Here is an 18,555-nt window from a genome sequence, read left to right as displayed (position 1 = left end):
GCTGAAAAGCCCTGGGCAGAGTCTCTGTCTCTAGTGGACCTTGCTCTACTCGGCATCGGGGATCGGTACCAGGAACGAGATCGGGACCTGTGACCGGAGCGGTGCCAGCAGGTCGACTGAGCTCTCGAGGCTCGCCATCGGGAGCAGCTACGGGAGTCACGGTGCCTGGAGCGGTGCTGGGAGCTGGAACAGTGCCAAGACTAGCGAGCCGGCGAACAGGATACTGAACAGTGCCGCGAGTGCGACCAGTACCGAGGAGGAGAACGGTGCCGGGACTGCGAGCAGCATCGGGAGCGGGAGCGCCGACGGGACCTAGAACGTCTGTGGAACCATGATCGTGAACAGTGCCGCTCTGCTGTGCTGACAAGAGGATGATCTTATCAAGGCAGGCTTGCCGATAGACTGTATTACCCGCACCGGCGGTGCCGGGGGTTGAGGCAGTGTCGACTCTGTCATGGCAATCAGATCACTCGCCGTTGAGAATGTCTCCGGCGTGGATGGAATAGTAAGCTCAACCATGGCTCATGCTGGGGAGCTGACAGGCACCGGACTCGACGGCCCTTGTGGGACTGGAATCAACGGTGCCGACATCGTCGGTGCCGCAGCAGGTGTCAGTGCGGGGCGATCTGACTAGACGAGCTCTCTGGCTGCTGTTCTGGTGGCACGGAAGCAGCAGGAGTCTTAGGCTTTCTCGACCTCGGGGAGAGGGAGCGGTGCCAAGTCAACTTTGGTGCCGGCGACGGCCGGTGCCGAGAGGCCTTGGCAGTACCGGCGCGGTCCGGTGCCGAGGAGGCGCTTCTGCCCGCCGATTGACCAGTTCTCGGTGCCAAAGGCGGAGGGGTAAGAGCCGCCTCCATGACGAGCTGTTTTAGCCGAAAGTCTCGCTCCTTTTTTGTTCTCGGCTTAAAAGCCTTGCAAATGCGACACTTATCTGTCAGGGGAGATTCCCCGAGGCACTTAAGACAGGAGTTGTGTGGATCTCCTGTCGGCATCAGCTTATGACAGGCTGAGCACAATTTGAAACCCGGTGAACCGGGCATGGGCCCCGGCACCGGGTGCAGGGAAGGGGCTAATCCCCAAACCCCTCTTAACTATAACACTAACTGTGAACGATAACAATTAATTATAACTATATCACTTTGAACTATATACACAGAAAAATAACGAGAGAACTACGAGTAGCTAGGGAGGTGGAGGTCAGTAAAACCGCACTCCACTGTTCCAATGACCGACACAGGTGGTAAGAAGGAACTGAAAGGGCCATTGGGTCGGCAGGGGTATATATCCGACGCTCTAGCGGCGCCACTCCAGGGCATGCCCAGCCGACCCACTGAGTGTTGCTAGGGTAAAAATCTTCTGGCGAACGTGCATGCGGCACGCGCACACCTAATTAGAATCAATATGAGCAACACACCTCGAAGAAGAACTGCACCATCTGCTCAAGAAACTCCCTGCTATAGCACAGGAACAAATCTACACAGACACACCGCTAGAGCCCTGACCAGGAGTATTTTATCTGCTACCCAAGATCCATAAACCTGGAAACCCTGGACGCCCCATCATCTCAGGCATTGGCACCCTAACGGCAGGATTATCTATTTGGACTGTCGCCTCAGACCCTATGCTACCAGCACTCCTAGCTATCTTCGAGACACCATCGACTTCCTGAGGAAACTACAATCCATTGGTGATCTTCCTGAAAACACCATCCTGGCCACCCTGGATGCAGAAGCTCTTTACACCAATATTCCACACAAGAATGGATTACAAGCTGTCAGGAACAGTATCCCTGATGAGGCCACGGCACACCTGGTGGCTGAGCTTTGTGACTTTGTCCTCACCCACAACTATTTCAGATTTGGGGACAACTTATACCTTCAAGTCAGTGGCAGTGCTATGGTCACCCGCCTGGGCCCCACCAGTTATGCCAAGATTTTTTATGGCTGACTTCGAACAATGCTTCCTCCATAGGCAGCTGGTTATATTCTTTTGTGATGCCCAAGCTCCAGCAATATTCAGGGCTGGGGCTTGCTCCAGCCAATATTTGGAGCTGGGTCTCTCCCCGGCCCTGCCTGGAGCGGGCCCCAGCCCCCGGTGGTCTCCCCTTGCCCCTCTGCTTCCATGCCTGGAAGAGTCGGCACACGCCTTCTCCCGTGCTGCTTTGTGCTGCCCGTGTAGGACATTCCTATGAGGAGCCCTGCTCCCGTGGCAGCAACTTGGTTGCTGCCCCAGTCCTAGTGCCTCCCATCTGCTAATGGCAGGAGGCTACCCTTACCCTAGCCCTGAGCCTCTCCATAGGGCCCAAACCCCTCATCTCCAGCCCTCATCCCCCCACACCCTAATCCTCTGCCTCAGCCCTGAGCCCCCATTCTGCATCATAACCCCAATCCTCAGCCCAACTCTATCCCCCACACCCTAATACCTTCTGCCTCAGCCCCTGAGCCCCTTTCTGCATCATGATACCCCTCATCCTCAGCCCCACTTCTCATCCCCCCCACACCCTAATCTTCTGCCTGAGGCCTAAGCCCCCCTATCCTCATTCCCCATAGCCCTCACCCCTCGTCCCCCTCTTATTCCCAAACTCCCCCCTTCCACACACCCCTCCTGCCCCCAAACTCCTTCCAAACCTTGCACCCATTCTCCCTTTGCACCCTCTCCTTTGCAACCCCCTCCACCCCCAAACTCCATCCCCAGATACTTCACTTTTCACTCCCTCCTGCAATACTCACCCCCTTCTCCCAGCCCAAGCACTTGCACGAGCGCACCCAAACTTTCCATCTTGGAAGCCTTCACCCTGCACCCCTCCATCACCCTAATCCCCAGCCCAGGACCTGGACCCCAGACCTCCTTCTCCCACCCACCCCTCTCAGACCTTAGGCAGTAGGGGGCGGAGTTTGGTTGTGGCGGTTCTGGGCACACACCATAATTTCTACAAACCTTGCCACCCTCAACTCTGTCCCCAGTGCCCCTCCTCTATTTGCGCTACATTGATACGATCTTCTATCATATGGATCCATGGGAGAAGGCCTAGGAATCCACCTGGATTTCAACAATTTCCACCCCCACCATACAACCTCAGCTGCGACAGTTTACACAAGAGACTCACTTCTGGATCCTACAGTGCAAATAAGTGATTAGTCACTATAAACATCTCTATACCAGAACTGCCTGACGCATACTTACCTTAACATGCTCTTAGCCTTCATCGCAGGCACATCATACAATCATTGTCTACAGCCAAAGCCCTAATTAACCAACAATGTGACTCCAATCCCTCAGCACGAAGACAAAACCTACAAAGATCTTTTATCAAGCTCTTACTACAATACGCACCTGGGGAGTGAGGAGACAGAGACAGATGCGAAAACGTTACCCAGAAGTCACCTACTACAGGAACAGGCCCAACAAGGAAAATAACACCACTGGCCATCAGTTACAGCCCTCAGCTAAAAACCTCTCCAGCAATCACTCAACAGATTCTACAACCCTATCCTGAAAACAATCCTCACTCTCACCGACCTGAGACGGGGCCAGTCTTGCTTACAGACAGCCCTCCAACCTGAACAATACTCACAGCAAACTTACACACTCACCACAGGAAACACTAACCCAGGAACCAGTTCCTGTAGCAACCCCGTTGCCTACTCTGTTCCCATATCTATTTCTAGCGACACTATTCAGAGGACCTAACCACTCAGCCCAGCATCAGGGGGCTCATTCACTGCACATCTACCTAAATCTGATATATGCGCATCATGCAGCATTGCCTCACTGCATTGTACATGGCTTAAAACTGGACAGTCCTATGTAAAAGAATAATGGGACACAAATCATGAATTCAGGAATGGTAACATTTAAGAAGCAGGTAGAACACTTCATTCTCCCTGCGACATTCAATAACATTTTAAAAGTAGCCATTCTTCACAAAAATCTCAGAAACAGACTTCATAAAGAGAAACCACAAAGCTAAAATTCATTTGCCAAACTTAACACATTAATTTGGGCTTGAATGGCGGGTTAGTGGGAGTGGCTGGCCTACACAAAAGCAATTATTCTTCCCTCTCTTGGTATGACACCTCCTCATCAGTTATTGGATGGACCAATCCACCCTGATTTAATAGGCTCTGTCAGCACTGTTCTCCTAGTATAGGGTAACTCCCTTTCTTTCATGGGTCAGGTATAGGAATGCTGCATCTGTATTTTCCACTCCATGCATCTGAACGAGTGGGTTTTTAGCCACGAAAGCTTTATGCCCAAATAAAGTCTGTTCACTTATAGGTGCCACCGGACTCCTCTGTTTTTGTGGGTTACTACCCTCTGATTAAGTATCAGTAGGGGTAGCTGTGTTAGTCTGGATCTGTAAAAGCAGTAGAGATCCTTGTGGCACCTTATAGACTTAAAACGTTTTGGAGCGGAGCTTCTGTGGGTGGAAACCCACTTCGTCAGACGCGAGGTAGTGGAAATTTCCAGGGGTAGGTATATATAGCTAGGCAAGCATGCTAGAGTACGAGGTTAGTTCATCAGTGGGAGGATAGGTGCTCTGTTTAGCAGTAGAGGTGTGAAAACCAAGGAGAGGAGAAACTGGTTCTGTAACTGGCAAGCCATTCACCAGTCTTGTTTATCCAGAGCTTGATGGTATCAAATTTGCAAATGCAACTGAAGCTCAGCGTTTCTCTTTGAAGTCTGGTCCTGAAGTTTTTCTTCTGCTGCAGGATGGCACCTTAAAGTACTGCTTATAGTGTGGCAGGGAGGTGGAAGTGCTCTCCTACAGGTTTTTGTTTTATTTGCCATTCCTGATTATGCCGATTTGTGTCCATTTATCTTTTCCGTTAGTGACTTCCAGTTGCGCATGTAATCAATAGCAGAGGTGCCATTGCTGGCATATGATGGCGTATATTACATTGGTGGATTGACTTGCAGGTGAATGAACCAGTGATGGTGTGGCTGATCTGGTTAGGTCCTGTGATGGTGTCGCTGGTGTAGATATGTGGGCAGAATTGGCATCGAATACTATGATACTATTTCCACTCAGGGCTCCAGAGCCTCTCTCCACCCCATTGTGGGGAAGATGAAGTACTCAATCCATTCCTGAAACTGGCCTGTGAGTCCTGCCCAGAGGGGCTGGTGTCAGGGGATGGGGTTGCAGAGGGAGGGACTGGCAGCCCTGCTCCCTGGGGCCCCGAGCTCACCAGTACAGGCAGCAGTGGATAGCCACTCCCTGGACACATCCCCTGGGGAGGGCAGCAGTGCAAGTCCCCCTTGTGAGCAGCTTCTCCCACTGGCCAAGGGAAACCTCACACCCATGTGTGTAACAGGCCCTGAGGGATAAGACCAGTATCAACTGTGCCCTGAGGTCAGGCAGGGCCTCAGCAAGAGCAGGTTCAGTCTGGACAGAGATGGCTAAGGGAGGCTTCTCATTCTGGGAAGGGGAGTCATAAGTGGGTGGAGCCAGTTCTCCCACCGCTCCCCAGGGAGGGTAGCTGGGGCAGGAAGAAATGGTCACCCCAGGAGCGGAGCCTCCATCACAGCAAGGGGGGACGGCAGGTCCGCAGAGCCTTCATCGGAGAAGAGAGGGTCTAGAGCTGCCCTCACAGGGGCAAGTCGAGGGCACCCAGACTCCATTCAGCAGGGAGCGCCTTGGCTGAGCTGAGATCCCCTTGCTCCTGCAGGGTCAGGGGAATGAATTCACCCTGCCCCAAGCCCCAAGGGAGACAACCCTTCGGGGAGTTCCTGGAATCCATAGTGGGGTCTCCTGGCTCCTACCTCCAGGGCGCACATTCCAAAGGAGAAAATGTCCACAGCTGTCCCGTCAGCTACATCTGCAAAACCAAACCAGACTGGTGTTCCAAGCCACGACCAATACTGGGAACACCCCAATACACACCTGCCCTATGCCACACACATACCCAGCTCTGCTGTATGCATCACTATGCTCCCTGCATCTTCCCCATTTACACCTCCCCCATGCATCTGCCCCATGCCCCCTTTTCCGCCATACACACCTGCCCCATGCCCCTCCCCAGTACCTACTCTATGCCACCCCTCTGCCCTCCCACCGCAGGAGAGAGCTGAACTTACGGCCATACTCCGGGGGGAAGAAATGCAAATTGCGCTGCTCCTCTCTCTCAATCCTGATGGGGCTTCGGAGATCGTCAGGGATGGCTGCATGAGGGGGACAGAGCATTCAGAGTCAGAAACCCCCTAGCCCACAGCTTCTCCCCCAGGCTGTGTTCAAAGACCTAGATCCAGGGAGAGAACAGGAGACTGCAGGGATCTCTAAATTTGCTCCGAACTGCAGCCTGCCCAGCTCTCAGGTCGTCAGAGCCTTCACGGCTCCTGCTCCCTTAGAGAGATTCCTCTCCTGTATCTGCAGGGACAGAAAGGTCCCTGACAGGAAAACCAACTCTCACAGGGAAGAAGATCTTCCCCAAAGGCCTTCAGAGATCTCCTTCCACACAGTATCAGCACAGGCCCCTAGTGTCTATTGTGCTTAATGGAACTAAACACTTAATCCCAATTGTAAGATCAAATGCAAAAGGTACGTGCCAGTTCATAAAATGTCACAATAACCCACTGTGACATTCTATTCTTGGGGGAGCATGCTGTCACCCCCATATTCCTCATTTTCATATAGTTCTGATCTTACATATAAAGCATGCCTTGTAAGGTATCAGGGAAAAGGTTATGATCTGCTGAAAGTCAGTTCTCCGTCCATATATGTATATTATTAACGCATATGAAGTTATGAGAATAGTGTAGTACTGTTGTCACTAGACCATGCTGTAAGTTGGGGGAATCAGCCAGATATTAGCTCCCCAGAGGCAACAGCAAGGAAAGTAGCCAACACTTGGGTGGGGTGTCAACCAACCATCAACACCTCTTGTCCAGCAAAAAGCGACAAAGAATCCTGTGACACCTTACAGACTAACAGATGTATTGGAGCATGAGCTTTCACGGGTGAATACTCACTTCGTCAGACGAATGTAGTGGAAATTTCCAGAGGAAGGTATAAATATGCAGGCAAGAATCAGGCTAGAGATAACGAGGTCAGTTCAATCAGGGAGGATGAGGCCCTGTTCTAGCAGCTGAGGTGTGAAAACCAAGGGAGGAGAAACTGGTTCTGTAGTTGGCAAGCCATTCACAGTCTTTGTTTAATCCTGAGCTGATGGTGTCAAATACAGTTCCTTATATCTCCTTGTCAAGTGCTGGAAATGGGCCATTTTCATTACCACTATTTTCTCTCCTGCTGACAACAGCTCACCTTAACTGATCACTCTCCTTATAATGTGCATGCTAATAAATAGATTAATGGAGATATCCCATCTCCTAGAACTGGAAGGGACTATGAAAGGTCATTAAATCTAGCCCCTTGTCTTCACTAGCAGGACCAAGTACTGATTTTGCCCCAGATCCCTAAGTGGCCCCCCAAGGATTGGGCTCACAACTCTGGGTTTAGCAGGCCAATGCTCAAACCACTGAGCTATCCCTCCCCCATTGTTTTATATTCCCTGTGTGTATATATATATATATCTTTCTTCTGTATTTTCCACTACATGCATCTGATGAAGTGAGCTGTAGCCCATGGAAGCTTATGCTACAATAAATTTGTTAGTCTCTAAGGTGCCACAAGTACTCCTATTCTTTTTGCGGATACAGACTAACATGGCTACTATTCTGAAGCTCAGCAGTTTCTCTTTCCTGAAGTTTTTTTGCTGTAGGATGGCTACCTTTAAATCTGCTATTTTGTGTCCAGGGAGATTGAAGTGTTCTTCTACAGGTTTTTGTATATTGCCATTCCTAATATCTGACTTGTGTCCATTTATCCTGTTACATATGGACTGTCCAGTTTGGCCGATACACATAGCAGAGGGGCATTGCTGGCACATGATGGCGTATATTACATTGGTGGATGTGCAAGTGAATGAACCCGGTGATGTGGCTGATCTGGTTAGGTCCTGTGATGGTGTTGCTGGTTTAGATATGTGGGCAGAACAGGCATCAAGGTTTGTTGCAGGGATTGGTTCCTGAGTTAGAGTTACTATGGTGTGGTGTGTGGTTGCTGGTGAGAATATGCTTAAGTTTGGCAGGCTATTTGTGGGAGAGGACTGGCCTGCCATCCAAGGCCTGTGAAAGCGAGGGATCGTTGTCCAGGATGGGTTGTAGATCACTGATGATGCGTTGGAGAGGTTTTAGCTGAGGACTGTAGGTGATGGCCAGTGGAGTTCTGTTGGTTTCTTTCTTGGGCTTGTCTTGCAGCAGCAGGCTTCTGGGTACACGTCTGGCTCTGTTAATTTGTTTCCTTATTTCCTCATGGGGGTATCACAGTTTTGAGAATGCTTGGTGAAGATCTTATAGGTGTTGTTCTCTGTCTGAGGGGTTGGAGCAAATGTGGTTGTACCTCAGCGCTTGGCTTGTAGACGATGGATCGTGTGGTGTGTCCGGGATGGAAGTTGGAGGCATGAAGATAGGCCTAATGGTCGGTGGGTTTTCGGTATAGGGTGGTGTTAATGTAACCATCACTTATTTGTACTGTGGTGTCTAGGAAGTGGCTCTCCCATGTAGATTGGTCCAGGCTGAGGCTGATGGTGGGATGGAAGCTGTCGTCCAGCAAGGGAGCTACAATGTAATGACTCATCTGCATGCGGCCACAACAGGGGAATTGCTCAGCCTTGGTTGGAGAGACTCAGCCTATGTCTACACTAGAAACTTCAAAACGCTGATCAAAGGGGAGAGCCTGGGTGAAGAGCAACCAGCCAGCCTGAGGTGAGAAGCATCTAAGTTTGTAAGGACATTGAAAGTGTTGTGATCAGCTTAGAATGTGCTTTGCTTTTATTTCATTTAACCAAATCTGACTTGTGCTTTGATTTATAATCACTTAAAATCTATCTTTATAGTTAATAAACCTGTTTGTTTATTCTATCAGAAGCAGTGCGTTTGGTTTGAAGTGTGGCAGAGACTCTCCTTGGGATAACAAGCCTGGTACATATCAATTTCTTTATTAAATTGATGAACTCATATAAGCTTGCAGCGTCCAATGGGCATTAACTGGACACTGCAAGACGGAGGTTTCTAGGGTGTATCTGGGACCGGAGATATTGGCTAGTGTCGTTCACTTGCAAGTAGCTGGGAGCAGCTTACATGCCAGAGGCTGTGCATGAACAGCCCAGGAGCGGGGTTCTCACAGCAGAGCAGGGTAAGGCTGGCTCCCTGAGTCAAGGATTGGAGTGACCTAGCAGATCACCGGTCTATATAACACCAGAGGGGAATGTCACACCTCTCACTTTTTATCTACTTGGAAGTTAACCATGGAAAACAAGTCAAGTTGTTTTTCACAAAGGAATGATATGAACAAGTGCAAGAGAAACTGGATTAGTCCAAGCAAAAAGGACCCACCGATATGATTCAACGACTGTTGAAATCATGCTTGCTAACAACAGAGGATGTGGAGCCAGAAATTGATGAACCAAAATTGGTGTGGTGGATATTAGGCCTAACTGGTGGACAAAATAATGAGGGGATGGGCTATGCTGCTCCCTTTTGGGGGGGTGGGTTCTTAAAAGGAGATTTTGAAAAAAAAACAACACCTCATCTCTCATCTCACCTTGTATCCCAGTTCATCTTGTCTCACCTAGGGTTTCTACAGTTCAGGTTCCCAAAAAGCCATGGGGGGGAGGGAACCGAGGGCTGTGTGTACTGGGAGGGGGCATTTGCCAGGGTGCCGGAGGGGGTATTTGAGGGGTGCTGGAGGGGTGTGTGTGTACTGGGAGGGGCTAGTTGGGGGGTTCCAGAAGGGGTATTTGGGGCGTGCTGGAGGGGTGTGTGTGTGTATTTGGAGGGAGTATTTGGGAAGTGTCAGAGGGGTTATTTGGGGGGTGCTGGAAGGGTGTGTGTGTACTAGAAGGGGCTATTTGGGAGGGTTGGAGGGGGTACCTGGGGAATGCTGGAGGGGGTATTGGGGGGGATGGAGGGGTGTGTGTACTGGGAGGGAGTATTTGGGGGTGTGTGGGAGGGGGTACCTGGGGGATGCTGAAGGGGTACCTGGGGCCTCACTCTCAAGGTTGGGGGCAGTGTCAGTCCCTGTCACGGTGGCAGGGCGGCTGGCACAGGCCTGGGACGCAGCACCAGCTCATCAGTCAGTGCCTCCCTTCGGGCCTTTCCCCCTCCCTAGGGCTGGGCTGGGCCGGGCCTGGGTGGGATCTGGCAGCTGCGGCTGCAGGGGAGGGACCAATCGGGGTATGGAGACGGCCAGCGGCAGCTCCAGGCACCAGCGTGCCTGCGTCAGCAAGCCGTGGGGGTGCCCTGCAGGTCCCTGCGAGGGCGGCAGTCAGCCTGCCTTCGGCGGCTTGCCTGCAGGAGGTTCACCAGTCCCGCGGATTTGGCAGCAATTCAGTGGCGGGTACATCGAAGCTGCGGGACTAGCAGACGTCCTGCAGGCAAGCCACCGAATCCATGGGACCGTGGACCTCCCACAGGCAAGCTGCCGAAGGCAGCCTGTCTGCCATGCTTGGGGTGGCAAAAAAGCTAGAGCCGCCTCTGGAACGTCTCTTTCTGAGCTGCAATGTCTGCTTGCCAAAACCACAGACATTGTCTTTTACCTGAAAAATCCACCCAGCCAGAGGACGGAGGATCCAAAAAGAGGTGGTGTCTGGGAACCCCTGGATGTAGGGTAACCCTAGTCTCAGCTCACCTTCCCTGAGCCCAGCCCAGATGGACAGAGCAGCCTGAAAGGCATCCTTCCACAGGGGAGGCCACCAGGCCTTGCCCTGGTTCTAGGAACTTTGTTTTTCAATGTGAGGTCTGAAAGTCATCAGGGCTCCATGACACCCACGCTCAGCCCCTTGGGGGACACCCAGTTGCCAGCACCCAAAGGCACGAGAGTTCCTGCTCAGTTCCCTTCCTATCAGGTGACTTTCTGCTCCCCTCCCCCTACATCCCACCTCCCTCTCTCAGCAGCTCACCAGCCCCTGAAAGCCACAGTCGGCACCATGCGATGACCTGCCCACCAGCCTGCCCTGGCTAGGAAGAAAAGACCCAACCAAATAACCTTTCTGACTGGAGTGGGAAGCAGGGTCCTAGCACCAGGCTCTGTGGTCCACCCATGGCTGACCAGCCAGCCCGTGTTCCACAGACATCAACAAAAGCCAGATCCCCCCAAACCTGCCTTTGCTATCATAGAATCATATAGAATGCTAGGGTTAGAAGGGACTGTAAGGGTCATCCAGTCTAACCCCCTGCCACAGTGCAGCATTTGCTGGGTTTAAGCTACGGCAGACACAAAAAACCTCCAGCAAAGAAGCTTTCACAACCTCCCTTTCCTACCTCTCCTCCAATTTGTATCAGTCTGTCTGTTAGAAACAGGGGAAGTGCACACCCTTCTGTGACGTTATGAGTGTAATGTAATATCTCATTGAAAGATGACAGAGCCAGAAAGAGTTAATTAATTGACCTGACCCAGGGGTGAACCTTAAGGACTGGTTAGCAAGATATGTAAATGAATAGAGCTTTGAAATGCAAGTCTGCATTGTTAGAGGTAGAAGGGTAGATGTTTGCTCAGGTCTTGGGATGCCACAAAAAGTTTGTCTATTGCTAAGTTTTAATTCAAAGAGCAAAACAGGAAATTAGCATTTTAATGAAACTTGAGTGAAATAGTGTTAGTGTCTATGTCTCTTTGAAGGTTGTGGTAAGCCAGTATCTTGAACTGTTAATGATAAATACTCTGTGAGCTAATTGCCAGGATGTTGGGAAGAAGAAGTAGGCCTATTGTTTGCTCAGGCCAAAAGGCTGCTGGAAACGTTGAGTAAGGAAGCCTGGGACAACATCCTCTCATCTCAGTCTTCCTTTGGGTTTCAAGAGGGGAAACCTTAAGCACCAAGGATGAGATCCCAGTCATTCACTGGCCACCCTGAATGTGGACATTGACTATAAACCTAGGAACTATTTCTAAGGACTTTGGCTACTACAAGCTCACCTCACTATGATCTGAACCTAAAGAATTGAATTCAAGTCTGTATAGTAGTATTAATCTTTTAAACCAACGACACCTCTCTCTTTCTGTTCAATAAATTTTAGCTTAGATTAATAAAGAATTGGCTGTAGCATGTATTGGGGTAAGATCTAAGTTAAAATTGACCTGGGATGTGGCTATCCTTTGGATTGGAAAAGAACCTTTTTCTTTTATATGATTAAGGTAATGATTTTCAGGAATCATCATCAATAACTGTTTGACAGTGTGTCGGACGGAGGCCTGAGGCGGGCACTCGTAAGGGAACTGCGTGTTTAAAACAGTGTTTCTTTTTTTTTTTTTCCTAAGTAACCAGTGAGGTACATAGAACTGTTTTGTGCTGGTTGGTAATCTAAGTAGTGAATAACCACCTAGCGGCGGGGTTGTCTGCCCCATTTAGGTTTGTGCAGTTCACCCTGACTGGAGTGACCTCATTGCTCCCACGCAACCATAAGTCAACACTTCCAATCAGACAAGAAAGTGCCCCTCCTTTCATCAAGGAAAGATTATTCTGGAAATGAGACGCCTGATATTAGTACTCCCAAAAGGAGACATGACTTTTGATTGTTTTTGCATCATCACTCAATTTCAGCTTCAATATGGAAATGCTTGTTAATTTCTTGTTCTTTCTTGTTTTGATCAAATACACGTTCAAGATTTAAGAATGAGACTACTTTCGGGTGTTTGGCAAGGAGCCCGAGTAACCAAAGTCCCATATGAATCCTCCCCAACCTGAATATCACTATTTCAATGTTGGAACAGTGGAAAAAGTTCATAAACACATCTAACTCTTCTGGCCCTTGAGATATCCAACATGCCCTACCGTGGGGTCAGAGAGGGACACCAGGAACTAAAAGCCTAAGGGATGACAGACTAGAGAGATGACAGGGGAGACACTCACCATTTGCAATACCGCTGTGCCAGACTGCAGGGTGGAGCAGGACCAGAACCAGGAACAGCAGTAGAGATGGCAAGGGGAGAACAGGCGAAGAGATGTTAATCCAAACCACAGCATTCAGTGATGCACCCAGATCCAGTCCAAAACACCCTCGCCACCCAGCCCAGAGCCAGCACCATCCTGCCTGCAGATCACCTCCCTCGCCGCCAGGCCAGAGCCAGCCAGCCACCCCTGCCTGCAGATCACCTTTTTAAACTCCTCGCCCGCCCGGGCCAGAGCCAGCCACTCATCCTGCCTGCAGATCACTCCCCTCGCCCACCCGGGCCAGAGCCAGCCAGCCACCCTGCCTGCAGGTCACTCCCCTCGCCCGCCCGGGCCAGAGCCAGCCACTCATCCTGCCTGCAGGTCACTCCCCTCGCCCGCCCAGGCCAGAGCCAGCCACCCATCCTGCCTGCAGATCACTCCCCTCACCCACCTGGGCCAGAGCCAGCCAGCCACCCAGCTGCCTATGGGTCACTCTCCCACCACCACCAGGGCCACAGCCATCTAACACACCTGCCTACAAAACACCTCATGCACCCACGCACCCACCCGGCTCCCTGCTGGTCACCCCCCCGCTCCTCCCACCCAGGCCAGAGATCCCCCTGGACCCGGCTCCCTGCGGGTCACCTGTGACGGAGTCTTCACCTCACACAAGCCAGAAAAGACCAATTTACCTCACATGCTGTGCCTCCCTGGAGGGGCACCAGGGCCTGGTAAAGCCTAGCTGGAGATGAAGCCCAGCTGAGGAGGAGCTGGGACAGGATTATTAAGCTGATGTGGGAGCAGGAGGCAGCGGCAGAAAGGGAGTTGGTCAGGGACAAGGGGGAAGTCCAGGGGAGAGTTAGCCCTGGCCTCATGCCTTGCACTAGAGCAGTGTTTCTCCACCGGAAAGCCTGAGGGTCTCGGGACAGGTTGGGGGAGGGGTGTCACAAGCAGGGCTGGCATTAGGGGCTAGGAAGCAGGGCAATTGCCTGGGGCCCCATGCCACAGGGGCCCCTGCAAAGCTAATTTACATGTTTCAGCCCCATGCCCCACAAGGCTGAAGCACGAAGCCCCATGCTTAAGGTGGTGGGTTGCAATTTTTTCTAGTAGGGGATCACAATTTTTAAAAATTCCATAGGGGGTCGCCAGCACAAAAAGATGAGAAACACTGGACTAGAGAGAGAATCTGGCAAGAGGCCACAGGGAGCAAGGGAAGCTGCAATGGCAAACCCCAAGACAGACCAGGAGATAGAGAGGTGGGGTAGGAAGGAGCTCAGGAAAACAGCAACAAGGACTGAGACTGAACAGGCCTGGATTGCTAGTCAAAGAGTCCCAGGGCTGGAACCTGGAGTTGTGGGTGGGCCTAGGTTCCCCTACCAGTCAATGGGATACAATTGCGGTCTATAAAATCATAAACAGTATATGAAGAAAATGAACAAAGAAGTGTTATTTACCCTTCACATAACACAAGAACCTGGGGTCACCCAGTGAAATGAATAGGCAGCTGGTTTAAAACAAACGAAAAAGTATTTCTTCACACACCACACAGTCACGCTGTGGAACTCATTGCCAGGGGATGTTGTGAAGGCCAAAAGTATAACTGGGTTCAAAAGAGAATTAGATAAGTTCATGGAGGATGGGTCCATCAATGGCTATTAGCCAAGATGGGCAGGGATACAACCCCATGCTCTGGGGTTACTAAACCTCTGACTGCCAGAAGCTGGGACTGTACCACAGGGAACGGATCACTTGATAAATTGTTCTGTTCACTCCCTCTGAAGCATCTGGCACTGGCCACTGTCAAAAGAGAAGATACTGGGCTATATGGACCATTTGTCTGACTCAATTCTTATGTTCTTGCCCAATGTATGCAGACAGATCATCCCCTCCACCTCAGAAAAAGCAGGAAGAGGAGAGACAGCATATTGTGAACCTGATTTTACAGCTGCCATGACAGAGGGACTAGTAGCAATAAGGCTAGCGTTAATTTGTACATCCAGCAGCAACAGTCATTTTTCTGAAGAAGTACCAAGCCTTAGGGAATTGTGCCTCCGTATGTAGAAGTGATTCTACCAATGAAATGACATGCACCATGTAGCACTAGCTGGGACCCCCATGCATGTCGAGGTAATGGGATGAAATGGCAGACAAAAGAGCTACAAACGTGGTAAAAAATGGAAGGGTTGCCCTGGAATAAACAGGAAATTGAAAATTTAGGACAGGAAAATATAAAAGAGAAATGGCCAAAAAGTTGGATCAACGGGGAAAAAAGGCATAAGACTTTCTGTTTTGTGCCCTAGAGTTGAGGATAACAACACGACTCAGGGTCTGAGCAGGATAAATGAAGTAATTTTGTTTAGGGCACTAACTGGCCATTCTGGTTTAAACAAAAATCTTTTTCGAATACCTGAAACACAAAGATGGACTATGGGAGCGCGGGAAGGGAGAGGAAACAGCTGATCACCTGTTATGGTACACCAGGGCTTTGAGAAAGAAAAGCAAAAGCTTTTTGAAAAATGTCAATAGCTTATGGAAAGAAGTTACATGAGGTTATTAAGTACAAATATCAGGAAATGTGGGGGTAGCTTTAGAAAGGGGCAGAATGAGAGAATACAAACATCTTGGTATTTAGTAACTGGAGTTGGTGGCAGCTAGGGACCACCCAGCTAAGTCTGTTTGCTGGCTGGGAAGTGTGGGGGCAGAGAAAGGAGGAGGCTGTAGAGAAGGGGCCTACAGGCACTCGCTAGGGAGAACAGGAGCTGGTCAGGTACAGGGAGGAAGTCCAGGGAGAGTAAGCCCTGGGGCCCTGCCCTGAACTAGGAAGTCTGGCAAGAGGCCAGAGCGGTGAAGTAGCCATGAGGGCAGACGTGCACCAGAGCCACCCACTCAACCCCCTGAGTTCACCTCTCTTAGCTGGGAGAAGCCTCTCCACACTGACCATTCACTTTGGCAGCAGAGGGTGGGAAGGGGCCCTCTTCCCAGTACCTGAGCCGATCTTTATGAGGCCATTGTGCTGGATGAAGATGGTGTCACTTGTCAGGTTGCCGTGGATGATGGGTGGATCGCAGGAATGCAGGAAGCTGTGGGAAGATCAGAGCCCCCCCTGAAGCGTTACCAGCCTGCTGGCACGAAGTGGCAAGCCAGGCAACACACAGGGAGAGAGGAGGCTCACCTGAGAGCGGAGAGGATCTGTGTGCACCAGCGCTTCCAGGCCTAGAGGAGAGAGCAGAGCACCCCGTCAGATAGGGAAGCCCCATCACAGCCTGTCTAGTCCCCAGAGAGCAGAGCAGGATCATTCCTTACAATCTGCTCCGCAGGGCTTTGTGTGAATATCCCCTGTGCCAGACCCCCGGGCCCCTTCTCCCCCAGGGAGGGATCACTCGATAGCAGCAGGGTCCCAGAGCTGGTCCCTTTGGAGAAGGCCTGTATCAAACAGAAGGCCAAAGCACACAGATGGGCCATATTAGTCTCCCCTGCAGCAGCTATCTGAAAAAATACGAGCTAGGCTAAGAATCTGGCAGTCCATGATTCTTACCCAGAGGAACTGGGGGCCTGGGACAGCACTCAGAGAAAACAAGTGGCTTAAAACCCACTTGACTTGCTTCTTCTTTGGCCCCATCACCGGAGCATCACAGACCCCAGTGGATTTATCCTCACTGCTAGGGAGGTATTACCCCCATGTCACAGGTCAGGAACTGAGGCACAGAGAAAAGAGACTTGCCCATGCTCATAAAACAAGTCATTGTCACAGAGGGAAAGAGAACTGAGGGCACCTGTGTTACAGTCCAGTGCTATAACCACAAGCCCATTGTTCAGATTTGAAGGATTGGGGGAGACCTCTTCCCTCTCCTGAAGTATAAAGCTGTCTCCATGGGAACAGGTTTCAGAGTGGCAGCCGTGTTAGTCTGTATCAGCAAAAACAACATGGAGTCCTTGTGGCACCTTAGAAACTAACAAATTTATTTGGGCATAAGCTTTCGTGGGCTAAACCCCTCTTCATCAGATACATGAAGTGGAAAATACAGGAGCAGGTAAATACATGAAAGGATGGGAGTTGCCTTACCGAGTGTGAGGTCAGTCTAACAAGATAATTCACTTAACAGCATGATACCAAGAGAGGAAAAATAACTTTTGAAGTGGTAATGAGAGTGGCCCATTTCAGACAGTTGACAAGAAAGTGTGAGAAACAGTAGGGGGAAATTAGTATTGGGGAAAATAGGTTTAGATTTTGTAACGACCCAACCACTCCAAGTCTTTATTCAGGCCTAATCTGATGGTGTCCAGTTTGCAAATTAATTCCAGTTCTGCAGTTTCGCGTTGGAGTCTGTTTCTGAAGTTTTTTTGTTGAAGAATTGCCACTTTTAAGTCTGTTATTGAGTCTCCAGGGAGACTGAAGCGTTCTCCTACTGGTTTTTGAATGTTTAAGTTATCTTTCTTCCCTTGGTATCCTGCTGTTAAGTGAATTGTCTTGTTAGACTGACCTCACACTTGGTAAGGCAACTCCCATCCTTTCACGTATTTATACCTGCTCCTGTATTTTCCACTTCATGCATCTGATGAAGTGGGCTCTAGCCTATGAAAGCTTATGCCCAAATAAATTTGTTAGTCTCTAAGGTGCCACAGGGACTCCCTGTTGTTTCTCCATGGGAAGGCTCCTGATCGAGAGTCCCCTCCCTACAGCATGACCCTGGGGTTGCTGAGTTCTGCTCTAGGAGGTGCCAGAGTTAGCTGTGGGTTGTCAGAGTCCTGGCTTTTATGGTTAGACCTTGCTCAGGTTGGACAGTAATACACCCAGCCTTGGGTCCAAAGACTTCACACTGATGAGAGCCACAGGTTGTGCTTAGGGACCCCTGGATGTTCCTATCCCCAGATGCCCCAAGGGAAGTTCTGCTCTTAGTCCCCAATTCTGATCAAGCTGCCACCCCCAGCACCAAGCAGAGGGTTTGTGCTGCTCACAGCTTACACCTATATGCCCATCTGTACCTGATGCCTGTTCCACAGAGAGGGTCTTGGCTTCAAGGGCCTGGTGTGCTAAGCTACTCGCCAAGGCTGGGGCACTAAGCTACCCACCCGTTACAGACCCTCCCAGACAGGGTGAGGAATCCTACCCGAGCGTTCATGGCCTTGTGGTTTTTCTTGGTTTTCTTCAGGAACTGTTTCAGGCTCCCCGAGGACACGTATTCTGTGATGAAGATCACCTGGGGAGGGGGAGAGAGGTGTCAGCTCAACCATTGCCCCAGGGAGTCAGAACAGCCCTCCCTGCAGCCCAGCTGGGGCCTCCTGGGTCTGCGTCAATATTAGGCACCCAGGGCCCTCTATCTGACACAGAGCTTAAAAGCTGCACGCCTCGGTGCAGCACTGCCCAGGGAAGAGAGCAAGAACCAGAACTGGATTTCTGTGCACCTCTGGGAAGGGGGAGGAGGAGAGACACCTGAGTCAGGATCCCCTTCTGGTAGGCACTGGCATCCCCGCTCTGGGGCACCCCCTGTTTGCTGGTGTCCTGGCACCCCCTTACCCGGGCCTTGGAGTCCTTCACATCCAGCCAATATTTATGTAACTTCACAATATTGGGGTGATCCACAACCACCAGCTGCTCAAACATGGTCTTGATCTTCTCCTGTGGGCAGAGGGC

At 50.7% G+C, this 18,555-nt stretch overlaps 1 protein-coding gene across 8 annotated transcripts in view; it reads right to left on the bottom strand.

Moving 5' to 3' along the window:
• NRBP2 (nuclear receptor binding protein 2) overlaps nucleotides 1-18,555 on the bottom strand; it is a 66,345-nt gene that overhangs the window by 27,282 nt on the left and 20,508 nt on the right. For 5 of the 8 annotated variants that reach the window (XR_012655408.1, XM_075063362.1, XM_075063365.1 and 2 more), the window contains exons 3-9: nucleotides 18,439-18,540; nucleotides 18,032-18,121; nucleotides 16,096-16,136; nucleotides 15,909-16,003; nucleotides 12,903-12,926; nucleotides 6,079-6,162; nucleotides 5,764-5,819 (exon numbers count right to left, since the gene is read on the bottom strand). Coding sequence is in view for 7 of the 8 variants with exons in the window: in XM_075063362.1 (XP_074919463.1) it covers nucleotides 5,764-5,819; nucleotides 6,079-6,162; nucleotides 12,903-12,926; nucleotides 15,909-16,003; nucleotides 16,096-16,136; nucleotides 18,032-18,121; nucleotides 18,439-18,540 (492 nt within the window). In the remaining variant the exon portion in view is untranslated. The remainder of the gene's footprint in view (nucleotides 1-5,763; nucleotides 5,820-6,078; nucleotides 6,163-12,902; nucleotides 12,927-15,908; nucleotides 16,004-16,095; nucleotides 16,137-18,031; nucleotides 18,122-18,438; nucleotides 18,541-18,555) is intronic. The other 3 variants (XM_075063366.1, XM_075063367.1, XM_075063368.1) reach the window with 1 other exon arrangement.

Source organism: Chelonoidis abingdonii, chromosome 2 (assembly GCF_003597395.2).
Source record: "Chelonoidis abingdonii isolate Lonesome George chromosome 2, CheloAbing_2.0, whole genome shotgun sequence".
Taxonomy (NCBI): domain Eukaryota; kingdom Metazoa; phylum Chordata; order Testudines; family Testudinidae; genus Chelonoidis; species Chelonoidis abingdonii.
Note: the sequence above shows the minus strand (reverse complement) of the source record. Positions and strands in the feature narration are given on the sequence as shown.